The sequence below is a fragment of the Sprattus sprattus genome, assembly GCF_963457725.1.
Source record: "Sprattus sprattus genome assembly, chromosome: 8".
NCBI classification, from domain to species: domain Eukaryota; kingdom Metazoa; phylum Chordata; class Actinopteri; order Clupeiformes; family Clupeidae; genus Sprattus; species Sprattus sprattus.
Window position 1 is genome coordinate 8,688,139 of NC_137927.1, and position 15,088 is coordinate 8,703,226.

At 42.0% G+C, this 15,088-nt stretch overlaps 2 protein-coding genes across 2 annotated transcripts in view; one reads left to right on the forward strand and one right to left on the reverse strand.

The window, feature by feature from the left end:
- Positions 1-320: 320 nt before the first annotated feature.
- On the forward strand, positions 321-3,929 carry LOC308369073 (hyaluronan and proteoglycan link protein 3-like; the record flags this gene model as incomplete). Its single annotated transcript, XM_080843410.1, has 4 exons — positions 321-441; positions 1,680-2,048; positions 2,668-2,970; positions 3,646-3,929. The coding sequence occupies 4 exons, from the start codon at positions 321-323 to the stop codon at positions 3,927-3,929; spliced, it is 1,077 nt and encodes a 358-aa protein (XP_080699536.1).
- An 8,393-nt stretch (positions 3,930-12,322) lies between these two features.
- Positions 12,323-15,088, reverse strand: part of LOC308368861 (aggrecan core protein-like) — a gene marked incomplete at both ends in the record, with an annotated part of 12,876 nt that continues 10,110 nt past the window's right edge. The window contains 4 exons of the mRNA XM_080843143.1: positions 12,323-12,437; positions 12,828-13,008; positions 13,301-13,445; positions 14,799-14,881. Of these exons, the coding sequence (XP_080699269.1) occupies positions 12,323-12,437; positions 12,828-13,008; positions 13,301-13,445; positions 14,799-14,881 (524 nt within the window). The remainder of the gene's footprint in view (positions 12,438-12,827; positions 13,009-13,300; positions 13,446-14,798; positions 14,882-15,088) is intronic.

Here is a 15,088-nt window from a genome sequence, read left to right on the forward strand (position 1 = left end):
TTTACCGTGGGCAACATTTGAAGAGCTTTAATAGTTTATATTAGGCTGTTATTTTACGTTGACATAGGCTATATGTTGTATGAATATGAATAAAAGGCCTACATGAATATTGTTTGCAGAGGATGCAGAAGTCTCTAAGAAATTTTTTTTTAGGAACAATCAAGTACGCTTAATAAGCCAGGCCCGTCACCTCAAAAGGTCTTGTAGGTTAGGCTACCATTCCCCCTGTCGCTCTTTTTCTAATATCTATGTACATCGTTTACAAGGTTACAGTCTCATACTTTTCTGTGCTTTCAGCTAGCATTTCATCTGCTGAAGACATGGCGAACAGACGCCTCCTGTTGGCTGTCCTGCTACAATTACTTGTTGGGTGCCAGGCTGCTCCGCGCCTTTCTAACGGGTTCCTCTACCATGACATCTTCAACAACGGCAACGGAGAAAGTATGACAATTTGCTCATCTTTATAAAACTGTTAGAAACCTTATATAACTGTATAGAACTGCCATTGTTGTAGTTAACCGCATAAAACACATATGCGTAATGTTATAACAGCATACACTTAGCCTACGCATATATTGTAATATGCTGTGAGATGACTGTGTTGGGTGAAGGAAGCACATGCAATTAGGAGACATCGGTGCATATTGGGCGAATTGAGAGAACTGGCCCCTGGGATGTTTTGTTATTCTGGTAGATGAAAAAAAGCATAATTTTCATGTAGTTTAAGACAGAAACATTACTCCATCCATTGTACCACACTGGTTGTGTGAATGCAAGGTCAGACTGACACACGTGGACATGGTCATCCCCAAAGAAGAACTCAAACATTTATGTGAACATCATACTATATCAGAAAACATAACATTTATGTCAACATCGTACTATATCAGAAAATATAACTTTGTTTGTATTCTGTACTCCTGTAGAACAAAACCAGGTTTAGTTGTTGTCTAGCTTTCAGTCCTCACATGTTTCTGTAGAGGTTTCTGTGTGCCAATGCATTTGAGCAATGCCGTCATCATTAATCAAGGAAGCGTGTTTAGAGGTCAGCCTAAAACATTCAATTTATGTCTCATCAGACAAGTAATCTCTTTTTTTTTATTACATTTGGTTCGATTTAATTGCCAAAGTATATTAAGTGCAAAACTCAAAGGCCCCAGTATTTGAAAGGGTAACGAGCTGTACATTAGACCTGTGATGTAATGACATTCTGCAAATGGCCCAACATCAAAGGGAGGAGTTGAAAAGAAATGTTATTTGCATGTTTGGGAAAAACGTTAATTTGTGGGGCACATTCATTTGTGGGTGTGGCTTTGAATTTGTGTCTTTTGAGTCAATCAGCCATAGTGTGGCTGAAGGTGAAGGTGCACATCACAGTGCAAAGACATTACACCTCTAAGTTATGCATCTGTCCATCCTAGGGCCATGTTTCAAGATATTACACCTCTAAATTATGCATCTGTCCATCCTAGGGCCAAGTTTTAAGACATAACACCTCTAAGTTATGCATCTATCCATCCTAGGGCCATGCTTTAAGACATTACCCCTCTAAGTTATGCATCTATCCATCCTTAAGTCATTTAACTAAACTTCAATGTTACACATTGGGTAGCAGAGGTTCAATTGGGGACTTGAAATCTGGTCTTGAGTCTACTAACTGGCTGTTTGTCCTCCTGCAGTTTACTTCAATGGAGTGCAGCTTCACGTGGAGTCTGAAAAGATGTTCGTGTTCACGTCTCACGGGGGAAACGTCACCCTGCCCTGCCGCTACTGGTACGAGCCGGCTCTCAGCGCCCCCCGCAGGACACGTGTGAAGTGGTCCTGGCAGCCGGCCAATGGCAGTCACGAATTGGACGTCTTGGTTGCCATCGGTAACCGCGTGCGCACCCTTGGTGGGTTCAGAGATCGCGTCCATCTGCGTCAGGAGGGCGCGGGAGACGTGTCGCTCGTGATATCGGGGCTGCATCTCAACGACACGGGCCGCTATCGGTGCGAAGTCATCGATGGGCTTGAGGATGCTAGCGTGACCACTGAGCTCGAGCTGCGAGGTACAGTACAGTCAGCATGATCAACCTAGACTGCCGCTAACTCTGCTGGAATGGATTTGGCCCTGGTCTTTTGTGGTCCCTGACTGATCCACGACAGATAATCTCAATGAGAACCTGTTGCAGTTTATGTAAGATATGTGTGTAGTACTCCGATTGAGTTTTTAAAGTCTATTACCATCCCGTGTGCATCTCTTGGAAGTAGTGTTGTTGTGAGAGCAATTAGAAAGCACACAGGAAGCAAACACAGGTTTTAATGGTCCAAGTCAGTAAAGTTCAACTGATACTGACCAGTGATGCAGTGTGATAGTTGTTAAATACATTCTAACATCTTAAAGGGTAATTGTAGTCACATCTCATCTTTCAGTTAAAGTCAATGGATCTTAATATGTTTGATATACACAACTTACTACTTCGTTGGGGTACATACTGATTTGTATTCCTATGCATAGCATTCAGCAGATCCCCATGGATTATTTTACCTTCATATCCATATCGGACAGATAAAAAAAAATGTAGGACAGGGAATCTCCGTTATTCTCCATAATTTAATGAAATGTAAGGTCTTCATTAGCGCTATCTCCAGAAAAAATATAAACTAAAAGTGCCCTTTTCTTTACAGGTGTAGTGTTTCCCTACCAGGGTCATCATGGGCGCTACCAACTCACCTTCTCCACCGCGCAGCAGGCATGCGAGGAGCAGGGTGCTGTCATGGCGACATTTGATCAGCTCTACACGGCCTGGGAGGAGGGGCTGGACTGGTGCAACGCTGGCTGGCTGACCGACGGGACAGTGCAGTACCCCATCACCTTACCCAGAGTGGCTTGTGGGGGACTGGGTTTGGCGCCAGGGTTGCGCAACTATGGGGCGCGACACAAACACCTTCACCGCTATGACGCTTTCTGCTTCTCCTCGTCTCTCAAAGGTCAGTCATCAAGGCTTTATCAATGTATTCAGTTTTTTGATTCAGTGCGAAGACATTTGGAAAGTTGACATGTTAAAGAGGATCTATTAAGCTTTTTTCGTTTTTTTGTGTATGTAAAACAAAGTTAAAAAAGCCCAAAGTTCACGCCAGAGTGGTAACTCTCCTGAATAAACCACTTTTCTCAACTGCCTGAAACGATCTTGTTGGAATTCCAGCCTTTTCCTCTGTTACATAATGATGCAATCTCGAAAACACAATCCTTATTGCCCAATGATGATGTTCCTGCCCGCTGAGCTGACCAATCAGAGCGCACTGTGCTCATCAGCATGTGCTCTAATAAAGGGTTTCAGACAGAGGGTGAAAAGAAATGTTCAGCATGAATTTTTGGATCATTGAAGCATGTAAATCTATTCTAGTAGACCCCAAAATACAATTATGAACACTGAAAATGAGCCATCCTCAGTCATCCTCTGTAAGGATTTAGTTTAGTACAGTAAGAGTTTAGGACCAAGAAGCAGGAGTAGAGTAAGGAAATGAACTCCCAAATAACCCAAATAACTCCCCAAATACCCCACTGATGATCTGCATGCATCAGTGCTTCTAATGAGAGACACCGTCCAAGGCATTGCCCAGTGTCTTTAAAAACGTCTTTTCCTCTCCTTGCATGTTATCCAGGGAAGGTTTATTTCCTGGAGCACCCTCACAGGCTCAACTTCACTGAAGCCATCCAGGCATGTCTGGACGACGGGGCCCACATAGCCAAGGTGGGACAGCTTTACGCTGCCTGGAAGTTCACCGGACTGGACCGCTGTGATGCCGGATGGTTGGCCGACGGGAGTCTGCGGTACCCAATCACCAACCCTCGTCTGAATTGTGGTCCCATGGAGCCAGGCGTACGCAGTTTTGGGTTTCCTGCACCCCGCCACAAGCATGGCGTGTACTGCTACAGAGCGGAGTAGAGATCCAGGGGAGGGAGTTTGTGAGGGCTTCAGCAAAGATGACTAGGAAGTGTTGTTAAGGGTGCAATATGTAATTCCAATGTTTTTTTTTTTTTAAACAACTGTGTGACTCTGAAAGCACAAGCTCAGTATTCTTATAGATTCTGCTTCTCTTTTCCAGGCCTTTTATTGCATTTGTTTACATTTCTCTGGCACTGACCAATGGCTCAAGCTGAGAAAACAAAAGCTATTCACGTTTCTACGATCAGGCTCACAGCCCCACGGTATTGCCCTAACCCCCCAAATGATGCCGTCTTGATGAAAACACAAAGGAAGAAAGGGAGTTTAATTAGAGGTAGGCTACATTTTTCAGAAAAGTAAGAAATCGCTAGAGTTATAGTTTGTCATGGTCCCAGCAAGCAAATGGATGTTGCATAATGTTAACTAACATCAGAGTCCTCTTTTGTTTAAAACTTTCCATCACAGGTAGTCTGAAGACATGGCTTTAATATAATACAGCAAACAACATAGGCATAAACGGTTACTATGGAGAGGATTTCGCCCTGTAATGCAAGCACGACTTTGGGAAAATTAGGCTCTGATTTTGCATGCTGACCATCTCCAGCGAGTCTCCTTTTTTACATAATATATTAAGTTTAGTTAGTGTAAAACTTTTTTTTTTGTCACTGACCCTCTCATACCTGACTTCATTAATCTGCCTCTCACCTTGACCTTTGACCTCGACATGCCTCAAGCACCAGTTGGCCCGAGTAAGCCCTGGAAGCCCAGAAAAAGCACAGTCAAGCCCCAGAAGTGAGAATGGAAATACAACTGGCCTTGGCACGCTTTAGCTTGTCCGCATTTTGCCTAGTATTGGAAATACGACTAACGAATGCTTACAAACACCTGAAACGAAGAAACAGTATGTAGAGAATACAGAGAAGTATTTTGGAAAACAACATTGCCCACTCCTGCATCATTATGGTTAGTTTATAAACATTTACATTTTTCATGACAAAAAAAAGCTACATATTGCACCTTTAAAGGAGAAGGCTCTTTCGGTCTTTTCTGTTAGGATTGTGTAGTAATACTGAATGTGTGGTGATCGCCATTGCAGAGGTCTGGGTAGGAGGGTTTTGTGGTCAAGAATGCTGATTTCTGCTCCTCGTGAAGCAGTATGTGAATCTCTACTACACTTTTAGTGCAGGGGACCTGACAGGGCTTATCCACAGGGATACATGAAAAGCTGTGCATTTTATTATAAGTACAGTTATATGCCCACTGTCTTATAGTTTAAGTACTTAGTAAACAACACTAAAAAGGATCATTAGTTAGCCATCCGCAATTGGTTATGTTGATAAGTCATGTCAGCTCATTAATTGCACTGTGCACATTTAAAACTCATTACATTCAAAGTTGTGGTAACATTATATAACATTATAGAGTGCATAGGATGAATATGCTTCCATATATATGGTACGTCTTTCAGTATTCGTAGATATATTGTACTGTCGTGAAAAGCTTACAAACATTTGATCAAATGTTACCTCATTGCACATAGGAGTTAATATAAGCAATGCTCTGATTCCTGTCCTCATTTACTGTCGAGTGAATAGTTTAAAGGGCACATACAGAGGGAACAAGAAGCAAGGGCGGAACTAAATTTGCTTCTTAAAGATTCTAAATTCTAAAACCTGGTTCTGACAACGCCTTTACTTTGACAAAAAGCTCTTCTCCATTCGAAGCCCAGAGACCTACTGTACATACAACAACAAAAAATATATTTTTTCATTGACAAGGTGCAGGGAGACTTGATTCTAAATGCATTTACGGTTATACATTCACATTAAATGGTTCTCCCTAGAAGCCTCTTTTTAATAACACACTGCTCTGATTGATGCTTCACATGGGGACCATAGGTCAGACTATGGGTGAATGGCTACTTGTTTATAGAGAACATCTCCATTGGAGCGTCATGCATCCGAACAAAACAAAGATGGACAACTAGAAATGGCATGTGTGAAAATAGCATGCTGTATAACTAGATGATCCTCATCACAGAAATATTGACATAAATAGCAGATAGGTGGTGTACAGGTGACAAAATGAATCAGATCTGGTTTTGATGATGGTTTGTTTGATGTCAGAAAATGTTGTATTTTGTTTGATAGTTCTTTTGACCATATCCTTTGTACTGTATCATGATATTGTACCTCAATTTTTCTGATTCTTTAATGTTTGATAACAGGTGGTGGTAATTTTATGTAAAATAAATGTCTATTTGTAAAGCTGCTTACCCATACTGTCTTTGTTTCTCTTCAAAATACCCTCAATATCTGTTCTTTACAGAGCAGTTTTCAGACACTTTCATTTTTCAGGCTCATCTTAAAATGTATTCAATCCATTGTGTTTTTTATCAGTCTACTCACAATACAATGACAAAGCAAAAGAAAGGTTTTTTAAGTGTTTTGTGAATTTATACAAAATAAAAGAAAAATGTCTCATTTAAATAAGTATTCAGACCCTTTACTTAGTACTTGGTTAAAGGACCTTTGTCAGCAATGACAGCCTCAAGTCTTCTTGGGAATGATCCTATCAGCTCAACACACCTTTCCTTTGGAGGTTTCTCATATTGTTGTTAGCAGAATTATTCAAACTCAACCTGGCTGGGTGGGTAGCATTGGTGCACATCCATTGGCAGGTGTCTTCAGAGATAGTCTGTTGGGTTTAGGTCCAGACTCCAGCACTTTCACAGAGTTTTCTGTGTCACTAACTCCTGTGTTTTTCTCAGCTGTATTCAGGTTGTTGTCTTGTGGAAATGTAAACCTGAGATCACTGTGCCGTGTTTGACTGTAGGGAATATTATTCATGTGGTGATGCTCAGTGACTGGTTTTCTCTAAACGTCGTTGGGAATTGTGGCCAAATAGTTAATTCATTGTTTCATCAGACCCAAGGGCGTCAGTTTGTTTTTAGAAGTGGTGGGGACAATTACCATAAGCTTGAGTGTGTGCTAAGCTAATGTAGCCTACTTATGATGTACAATACACATTAAGGGTTGCTACAATATGATGTCATGAAAACACCAATGAACCAGTATTTCATCGATCAAACTGATTTTGGAGAAACAGTGTAAAATGAGCAGTAGACAACACTTGGGGAAACATTAATACAACTTCTTCAGGGGGTTATCAAACATTATTGTGAATTACGAACATTTACATGGATTTATGGGAACAGCCGTTCGACAGCGCCTGCTGCAACAAAACTTCCTCCAACAATATCTTATTCTTTTAACGACATTGAAGCGAAAAAATACATTTGAAGTAGCATTAGGCGTATTATAAAACGTAACATGCATGACGTTTAGAATGGCATTCTACGGTAAGAAACAATAGCAGAGCCATGCCCACCTCGCCAAAGGCTGATGTAACCAAGTGGTTATCCACAATCTGAGCTTTTGCTATTTGTTGCACACATGACTGCTGAGAGATCGCTGCTTGAAAAGCAGGACGTGAACTATAGGAGTTGATAGTATATCAGACATTAAACGCTATGTGACTAGCCTACCCCGGTGGGCCTTATTTCCGTTGGGCTGGGGGTCAGAGACGTAGCGTTCTCTTGAACTCTCTTCGCCACAAATCCAAATGAAGATAATTTTGGCAGTTTTGCCACCCTTTCATCCTTCTCGTTGCGTTCATGCCGCTTCCTACAGACACTTTTGAGTTTGAAGGGCATGGGGGAGCCTACTTATCGCTTTCTCAACATGCAATGCAACACAACACAGGGTGGGAAACAATCGATACAATTGTGGGTGGGCTATAGAATCTTACCCAGAATAACCCAGACACCCTTGCGATTGTTTAATGGCAGTATTACTTAATAAAAACGAGACCCGTTTCATTCAGCAAAAGGCAAATGAGGCTAAATTAATTATTTGCTGTTGTCAAGACTGACTATTGTTAAAATGCTTATTGGGCAAGTGATGGCTCATAATTATAAATAACTGTCACCGTAATTGAGAAATGTTTGCGAATTGATTGGGTTGGATCATACGCAAGACTTACATTGGACGAGTCGAGTTCGATTGAGCATGTGGGGATTTTTTTGGCCGCAATTGGTTTGCAGGTTTTTAAAACTGATGGGGACAAAATTCAAATTAAGAATAGTGGTGGGGACATGTCCCCCCCGTCCCCCCCTTAACTGACGCCTATGATCAGACCAGAGGACTTTGCTTCTAATGGCCGGAGAGTCATTCAGGTGCTTTTTGGCAAACTCCCAGTGAGGAATGGGTTCCGTCTGGCCAGAGTAGCATAAATGTCTGATTGATGGAGAGCTACACTGATGGTTGTCCTTCTGTGAGGTTCTCCCATCTCCACAAAGGAAATCTGGATTTCATTCATAGGGACCTTTGGGTTCTGGGTTACTTGTCTGACCAAGGCCCCTTGTCAGTTTGGCCTGACGGACATCTAGGAGGACTGGTGGTTCCAAATCTCCTCCATTTATGAATGATGGAGGCTACCGTGCTCTTGGTCATCTTCAAAGTTCCAGAAAATGTCTTGTATCCTTCCCCAGATCTGTGTTTTAACACAATACTGTCTCACAGGTCTACAGACAATTATCTCGACCTCATGGCTCGGTTTTCACTCTGACATACAACATCACTGAGACCTTATATAGACAGCTGTGTGTCTTTTCTATGTTATTATTCTAATATATAATATTATTAATTTACACACTGGTGGACCCCAATCAGGTTGCAGGAGCATCTCAAGGACAATTGATAGACATAGGATGCAACAGAGCTCAATTGCAAGTGTCATAACTAAGGGTCTGAATACTATTCTTTTTAATAAATTAAGAAAAATGATCCAAAAACAAAAAAATAATTTTGGATTGTCTGAACCATTACAAAATGTGAAAAAATGTCAAAAGAGTATGAAAACTCTCTGAATTCACTGTGTATTCTCAAATTTGAAACCTTATCTTTGAATTTAAATAAAGACCATTGGTCTCCAGTGTGGTCCACTGCCAAATTAAATCAGCATGGAGCCCAACATGGCAATGCTCATTTTGTCAAACAAGCCCTTCTGGGATCCTGTCCTTATTTGGGTACAAGCTAACGTGAAGCGTTTGAACTCACTGCTCTGTGGAAATTGTGGAGTCTTGTAAGACCGTCAGCATCCCCGACAAACCAAGGAAAGTGTACTGGACATGTCTGCATTTGACTTTGACCAAACTGAGGGACGCCTGTCCCAAGGAGAGGAACATACACACCTCAGACCCTCACCGCCAACACCCCACCCCCAGACCAGAAAGCCCTCATTCATCCTTCAGCATCCACTCCCATTGAGCAAACACAGACTCTGGCAATTATATCGTTCCTCCAGCTCAAAGACGGCTTAGTGAGAGGACTGTAACCTCCCTCAGATGTTGGTGAGGGTGGTGTGGTGTGACGTTTAAAGACAAACATTACCTGAACTGTTTTTCTAACCTTGCATTAATAAAAAGACTGGTTCACATTAGGGATGCCGGATGGGGTTTATTAATCTTGTATTTAGTAGAGAAGTGGAGGGCTGGATGGAGGGATGTTTCATTAAGACACCATGGACAACATGAAGGTGGAATTTAGTCTTTAATGCACAGCGCAAAAGGAAAAAAATCAATATATGTAATGTTTTTTTATTATGTACCCTTTTTTTAAATAATTCTGACATATTTAAACACGAAAAAAAAATCAGTTACTTGTCTAATGTATACAGTTGCATTTGCAGAGCTCCAGTAAACAGCAGCAGACATCAGAACTTACATGACGAGGAAAAGAATAGAGGAGAAAAAGCCTTTGGTTATCACTTTACTCTTTCTGTGTGGACCAACTACATGTAGAGGTGTGATAGTCTCAAGTCTTAAATATGAAGATAGAGCACAGAGTGCAGGAGTGATGTCATTAACTCCTTTGTCTAGAGAGAGTATCACGTTGTGATGTTAATGGTCTGAAGACGGACAAACCCTCCATCATGTCCAGAAACACATGTCTGGTGTGACGCATGTCTCTTCCAAGTCCGGTCTCATTAAGAAAGCACATCATTAGGAAAGCAAAACAATGCCACTTTAGGAATATGACAACCGAAAATACCAACAAAGCTGTCATTTACAAACTGATAGCAACTGAGTATGGTAGTAGTAGCCGCTGTTTAGTGATGGCAGAGCACTGTGTTAAAACAGAAATAGGATATCAAATCGGGCATCAGGGGGGCACCGCCTCCCATTGCCCTGAGTAACAGAATGACACAAGCATAAGCCAATCAGATAACAGGAGAGGAAGAATGGAAGCAGTTTCCACAGCAACACAAATTCTTAAGCCGGGTCTGTTTCTGGTACTTCTATTCTGTGAATGTGAAATGGCAGTAACTGAAGAGAGTTGTCCAGGGACAGATTAGTCCCACGGTAATACTATGACCCGCACAGCGATTCTGTGAGACAGTTGCAACATTTGGGATAACATGCAAAGACAGAAAAGGATTTTCAGGGATGGACTTGAATGGAAAATCATGGCTGGATTTGTCCTCATGGAATTAACTAGTTTATGTAGCACAGTGATGCCATTCATTGACGATAACACATAGTTTTTGTTGTTTGTAAACACATTTTGCCATGATATCTTGTGCCATCAACTTCTACTGTAGAAGAATTAGACAAAGCCAGACAAGGTACCATTCAAGTCCCACCATGACGATAAATCAATAAATAAATCACTTTTCACATTATGCAGATCAACTGTCTTTCAAAATAATAGACATTCGGCTTTTGCTGCCGTCCCCCTTTGATGGTTGAGATGGTGTAGTATTTTCTATTCCCTTGCTCAAGAACCAAAAATTGTTTGTCATGTTATCTCCGATTTTAAAAACTGCAGGTATCTTAAGGTTTTGACCGACTCTGTGAGGCTGAAGACGTAAAAGCCTCAACATGAATAAATAGATGGTAAACTAATGATGCCCTATTAATCCATTTGAACAAGATTCCAAAATCCAAATCATAAACAAGAACAGAAGGTGATGTCACTGTCTACTACTCACAGCCCAGTGTATACTGACTATGAAGTAAAGTTGGACTGGAATGTTTACATCTGATGTAATAAGTTCATTCAGATGCTTATCACTAGGTGATGAGTGACAATGATGAAAATAGTTTGATTTTGGGCAAAAACATCAGATGCTTACAGTATCATAGTAAATAATCACAAACATTTATGGGATGTTTCATGAAGTAGGTTAGTTCTTTCGGCTAACTTGTAGGCCATTTTGAATATTCCCATTAATCATACATGCCCAGTGTTTTACTTGAAAGTAATGTCTAATAAACTATATGCGGGTTAAATTAAGCAGTCAGGTGACACAGACATGCAGTGCTGGGGATAAAAGGGGACCTTTTCTCTTTTGGATAAAGAGTTCAACTCTAAGCTAAGATCAGAGTTTGAAGACAAAGGCTTTGCGTAAGTTTGTTACTCTCTGGCAGTCTGGGTAAAAATATTTTCCACATCAAGTCTTTCTCTGTGTTAATGCGACTCCAAGTTTAGCTCAGAGGTAAGTTAAATATGGTTGTTTTCTGACACTCAACAGCTTTGTCGGAAGTGCACTTGCAATGATGCCTATTGCAGGCTTTAAATAGGATTTTCCACTTGCACTCTCCACTTTCTGTCAACAGTGAAAGCCTGTGATGGAACCATTCAGAGTGGCTTGCAAAAGTTTTTCACAACTACAAATGATACTTGCACATCATTTCCCAGTCAGCATGCTCTAATATATATTTGAAGGCAAAATAAGTGATTTGTTTGCTAGTGTTAAAAAAATATATATTAAAAACTGAAATATTCTACTTGCATACGTATTCAAAGACCTGTGCTTTAGAGCAGATTTATGCAAGCAGAATGAATACTTATGCGAGCAGAACACTTAAGTTTTCAATTAATGAATGTTTAATATAAGTAGACAAATAACAAATTTAGCCTTTATAAATATACTGCAGTATAAATGTTCACAATGGCAATACTGATTGGGAAAATATGTATAAGTATCTTGAACATGGTGATGACTTTCAGGGGGTAGAATACTTTAGCAAGGCACTGAATTTAAGTTTGTGGGCCGACAACTAAGCCTACTTTATGAAACACCCCTGCAATGTGTTAGGGACAAACAAACAAACAAATTTAAAACAAATAGAATCTTACATATATTTTCCCTTTTAAATAGTTTAAATCACAAGGTGATATTCAATCCATGCATTCAGCAGATAAGACAGATTCAGAACAATTCTATCTTTGGTGATCCCAGCTTTAAACTGTACAAAATGGGCACTTTGGTTGCTTTATTTTTTCTCAAGATTAATTTATTTATAGAAAATAATTGTTATAAAATAACTATATGTTAAAATCTCTCTGGAAGTTCCTCTCCCGGCTGCTTAGCTGGATCTTTTGTGTGCTGCTTGTGATGGAGTCCTGGCGGATCTTTTCCTCAGCCTGAGGGTGGAGTTGGCTGGAGGCAAGGAGACAGGCAGGAGAGTTGTTATGTTTTCGTTGCCGTTTGTTGTTTGTTAGTTAGTCTGTCAGCAGGATTACTACCAGAAAAAAACTACAAGGCCGATTTTCATGACACTTTGCGGAGGGGTGTAGCTTGTGCCATGGAAGAACACATTACATTTTGGAACAGCTCCAGATCAAGGAATCAAGGATCCAGGATTTTTTTTTACTTTTTCTTTAACATTGCAAATGTGGCATTTTCATCTGGTATTCCTCTGGTATTACAGAGTTGCAAGCTGGAAGTCATCACTGTGACTAGCGAACATGTCTATGTGTATGTTGGTGTCTAAAATTAAAGACCAAACAAGAAATATCGTAAATATATGGAACAGCCAAGTACTCACACATTATGCATTCCACCTGAGGTTTCTCCCACTGCCCGTCATGCAGGCAGCGGACCACTGGGGGGCGCCGCTGGAGGAAGCCCTCGTTGCACTGGTACCTGATGATGGAGTTCACCTGGTAGCGCTCCTTTTTGGTCCCGTACATGTGCGCATTCTCTACCTCAGGAGGAGGGCCACACAGGACTGCAGCGGGCATGCGTGGGCAGAAAGAGCGAGGTGAGAGCAGGTGACTGGGGAGTTTAGCATGATAGCATGTAGCATGATGCTGCACATGTTTTATATGTGTCTAGGTGAACATGAACACGACATGGGATTTCCTTATCAGACTGTCAAACCATCAGTTAATCCATTCATCCCACTAATACATCAAAGGCATACACCCATTTCTCAGTTATCATGTCATCCACCACCGGAACCTGAGGCACTCAGAGAGCATGTGGTTAGAAACAACATAGCCCATGTGTAGAAGCCATACCTGGGCCGCTCTTGCAGGTGAAGGGCAGGTGATAGTTACAGGGGACATCGTTCCACTGGCCGTTCTCGTGCCAGATCATCACCACACAGTCCTCTCCGGAGTTGAAGTAGTTGTCCGGCTGGTTCGGCCTCCAGTTGATAAATTGCTGCAAGAAGAGTGGTGACATCATGGAAAAGATACCACTGAGAACCGTGAGAACTCACAAACAGCCTAAATTCCCCTTACCACACCCACTTCTTTAAATAACATGGAATTCTACTGACTGTTTTATATTCAATGATCTTATGTATCTAACCTGTTAATCAGATGGCATTAAGTGGGAAATTAGCTGTTTTGGTTTGATTAGATTTAGATTTTTTTTTGGGTGGTACAGGCAGTAGGTTGAGAGGTGTGCAGTAACAGTAGGGAGGTGTGCAGTAACAGTAGAGCGGTAGGGAGGTGAACAGTAACAGTAGGGAGGTGTGCAGTAACAGTAGGGAGGTGTGCAGTAACAGTAGGGAGGTGTGCAGTAACAGTAGGGATGTGTGCAGTAACAGTAGGGAGGTGTGCAGTAACAGTAGGGAGGTGTGCAGTAACAGTAGGGAGGTGTGCAGTAACAGTAGGGAGGTGTGCAGTAACAGTAGAGCGGTAGGGAGGTGTGCAGTAGCAGTAGGGAGGTGTGCAGTAACAGTAGGGAGGTGTGCAGTAACAGTAGGGAGGTGTGCAGTAAGGGAGGTGTGCAGTAACAGTAGAGGGGCTGGGAGGTGTGCAGTAACAGTAGGGAAGTGTGCAGTAACAGTGGAGCGGTAGGGAGGTGTGCAGTAATAGTAGGGAGGTGTGCAGTAACAGTAGGGAGGTGTGCAGTAACAGTAGGGAGGTGTGCAGTAACTGTAGGGGGGTGTGCTGTAACAGTGGAGCGGTAGGGAGGTGTGCAGTAACAGTAGGGGGGTGTGCTGTAACAGTGGAGTGGTAGGGAGGTGTGCAGTAACAGTAGGGAGGTGTGCAGTAATAGTAGGGAGGTGTGCAGTAACAGTAGGGAGGTGTGCAGTAACAGTAGGGAGGTGTGCAGTAATAGTAGGGAGGTGTGCAGTAACAGTAGGGAGGTGTGCAGTAACAGTAGGGAGGTGTGCAGTAACCGTAGAGGGGCTGGGAGGTGTGCAGTAACAGTAGGGAGGTGTGCAGTAACAGTAGGGAGGTGTGCAGTAACAGTAGGGAGGTGTGCAGTAACAGTAGGGAGGTGAACAGTAACAGTAGGGAGGTGAACAGTAACAGTAGGGAGGTGTGCAGTAACAGTAGGGAGGTGTGCAGTAACAGTAGGGGTGTGTGCAGTAACAGTAGGGAGGTGTGCAGTAACAGTAGGGAGGTGTGCAGTAAGGGAGGTGTGCAGTAACAGTAGGGAGGTGTGCAGTAAGGGAGGTGTGCAGTAACTGTAGGGAAGTGTGCAGTAACAGTGGAGCGGTAGGGAGGTGTGCAGTAATAGTAGGGAGGTGTGCAGTAACAGTAGAGCGGTTGGGTTTACCAGGGGAATGCCATCGGTCCAGCGGAAGACGTTCTCCACTGTCTTATCATTCAGACCAATCCACTGGTAGTCCTGAGCATGGGCTGCCATAAGAAGTGAGACAAAGGAAATCATAAGAATAAACACACACATGCATATGCATCTACACACACACACTCACACACACACACACACACACACACACACACACACACACACACACACACACACACACACACAAACACACACACACACACACGCTCACACACATACTTGCACTCATACACAAATACCAAATGCATACACATATA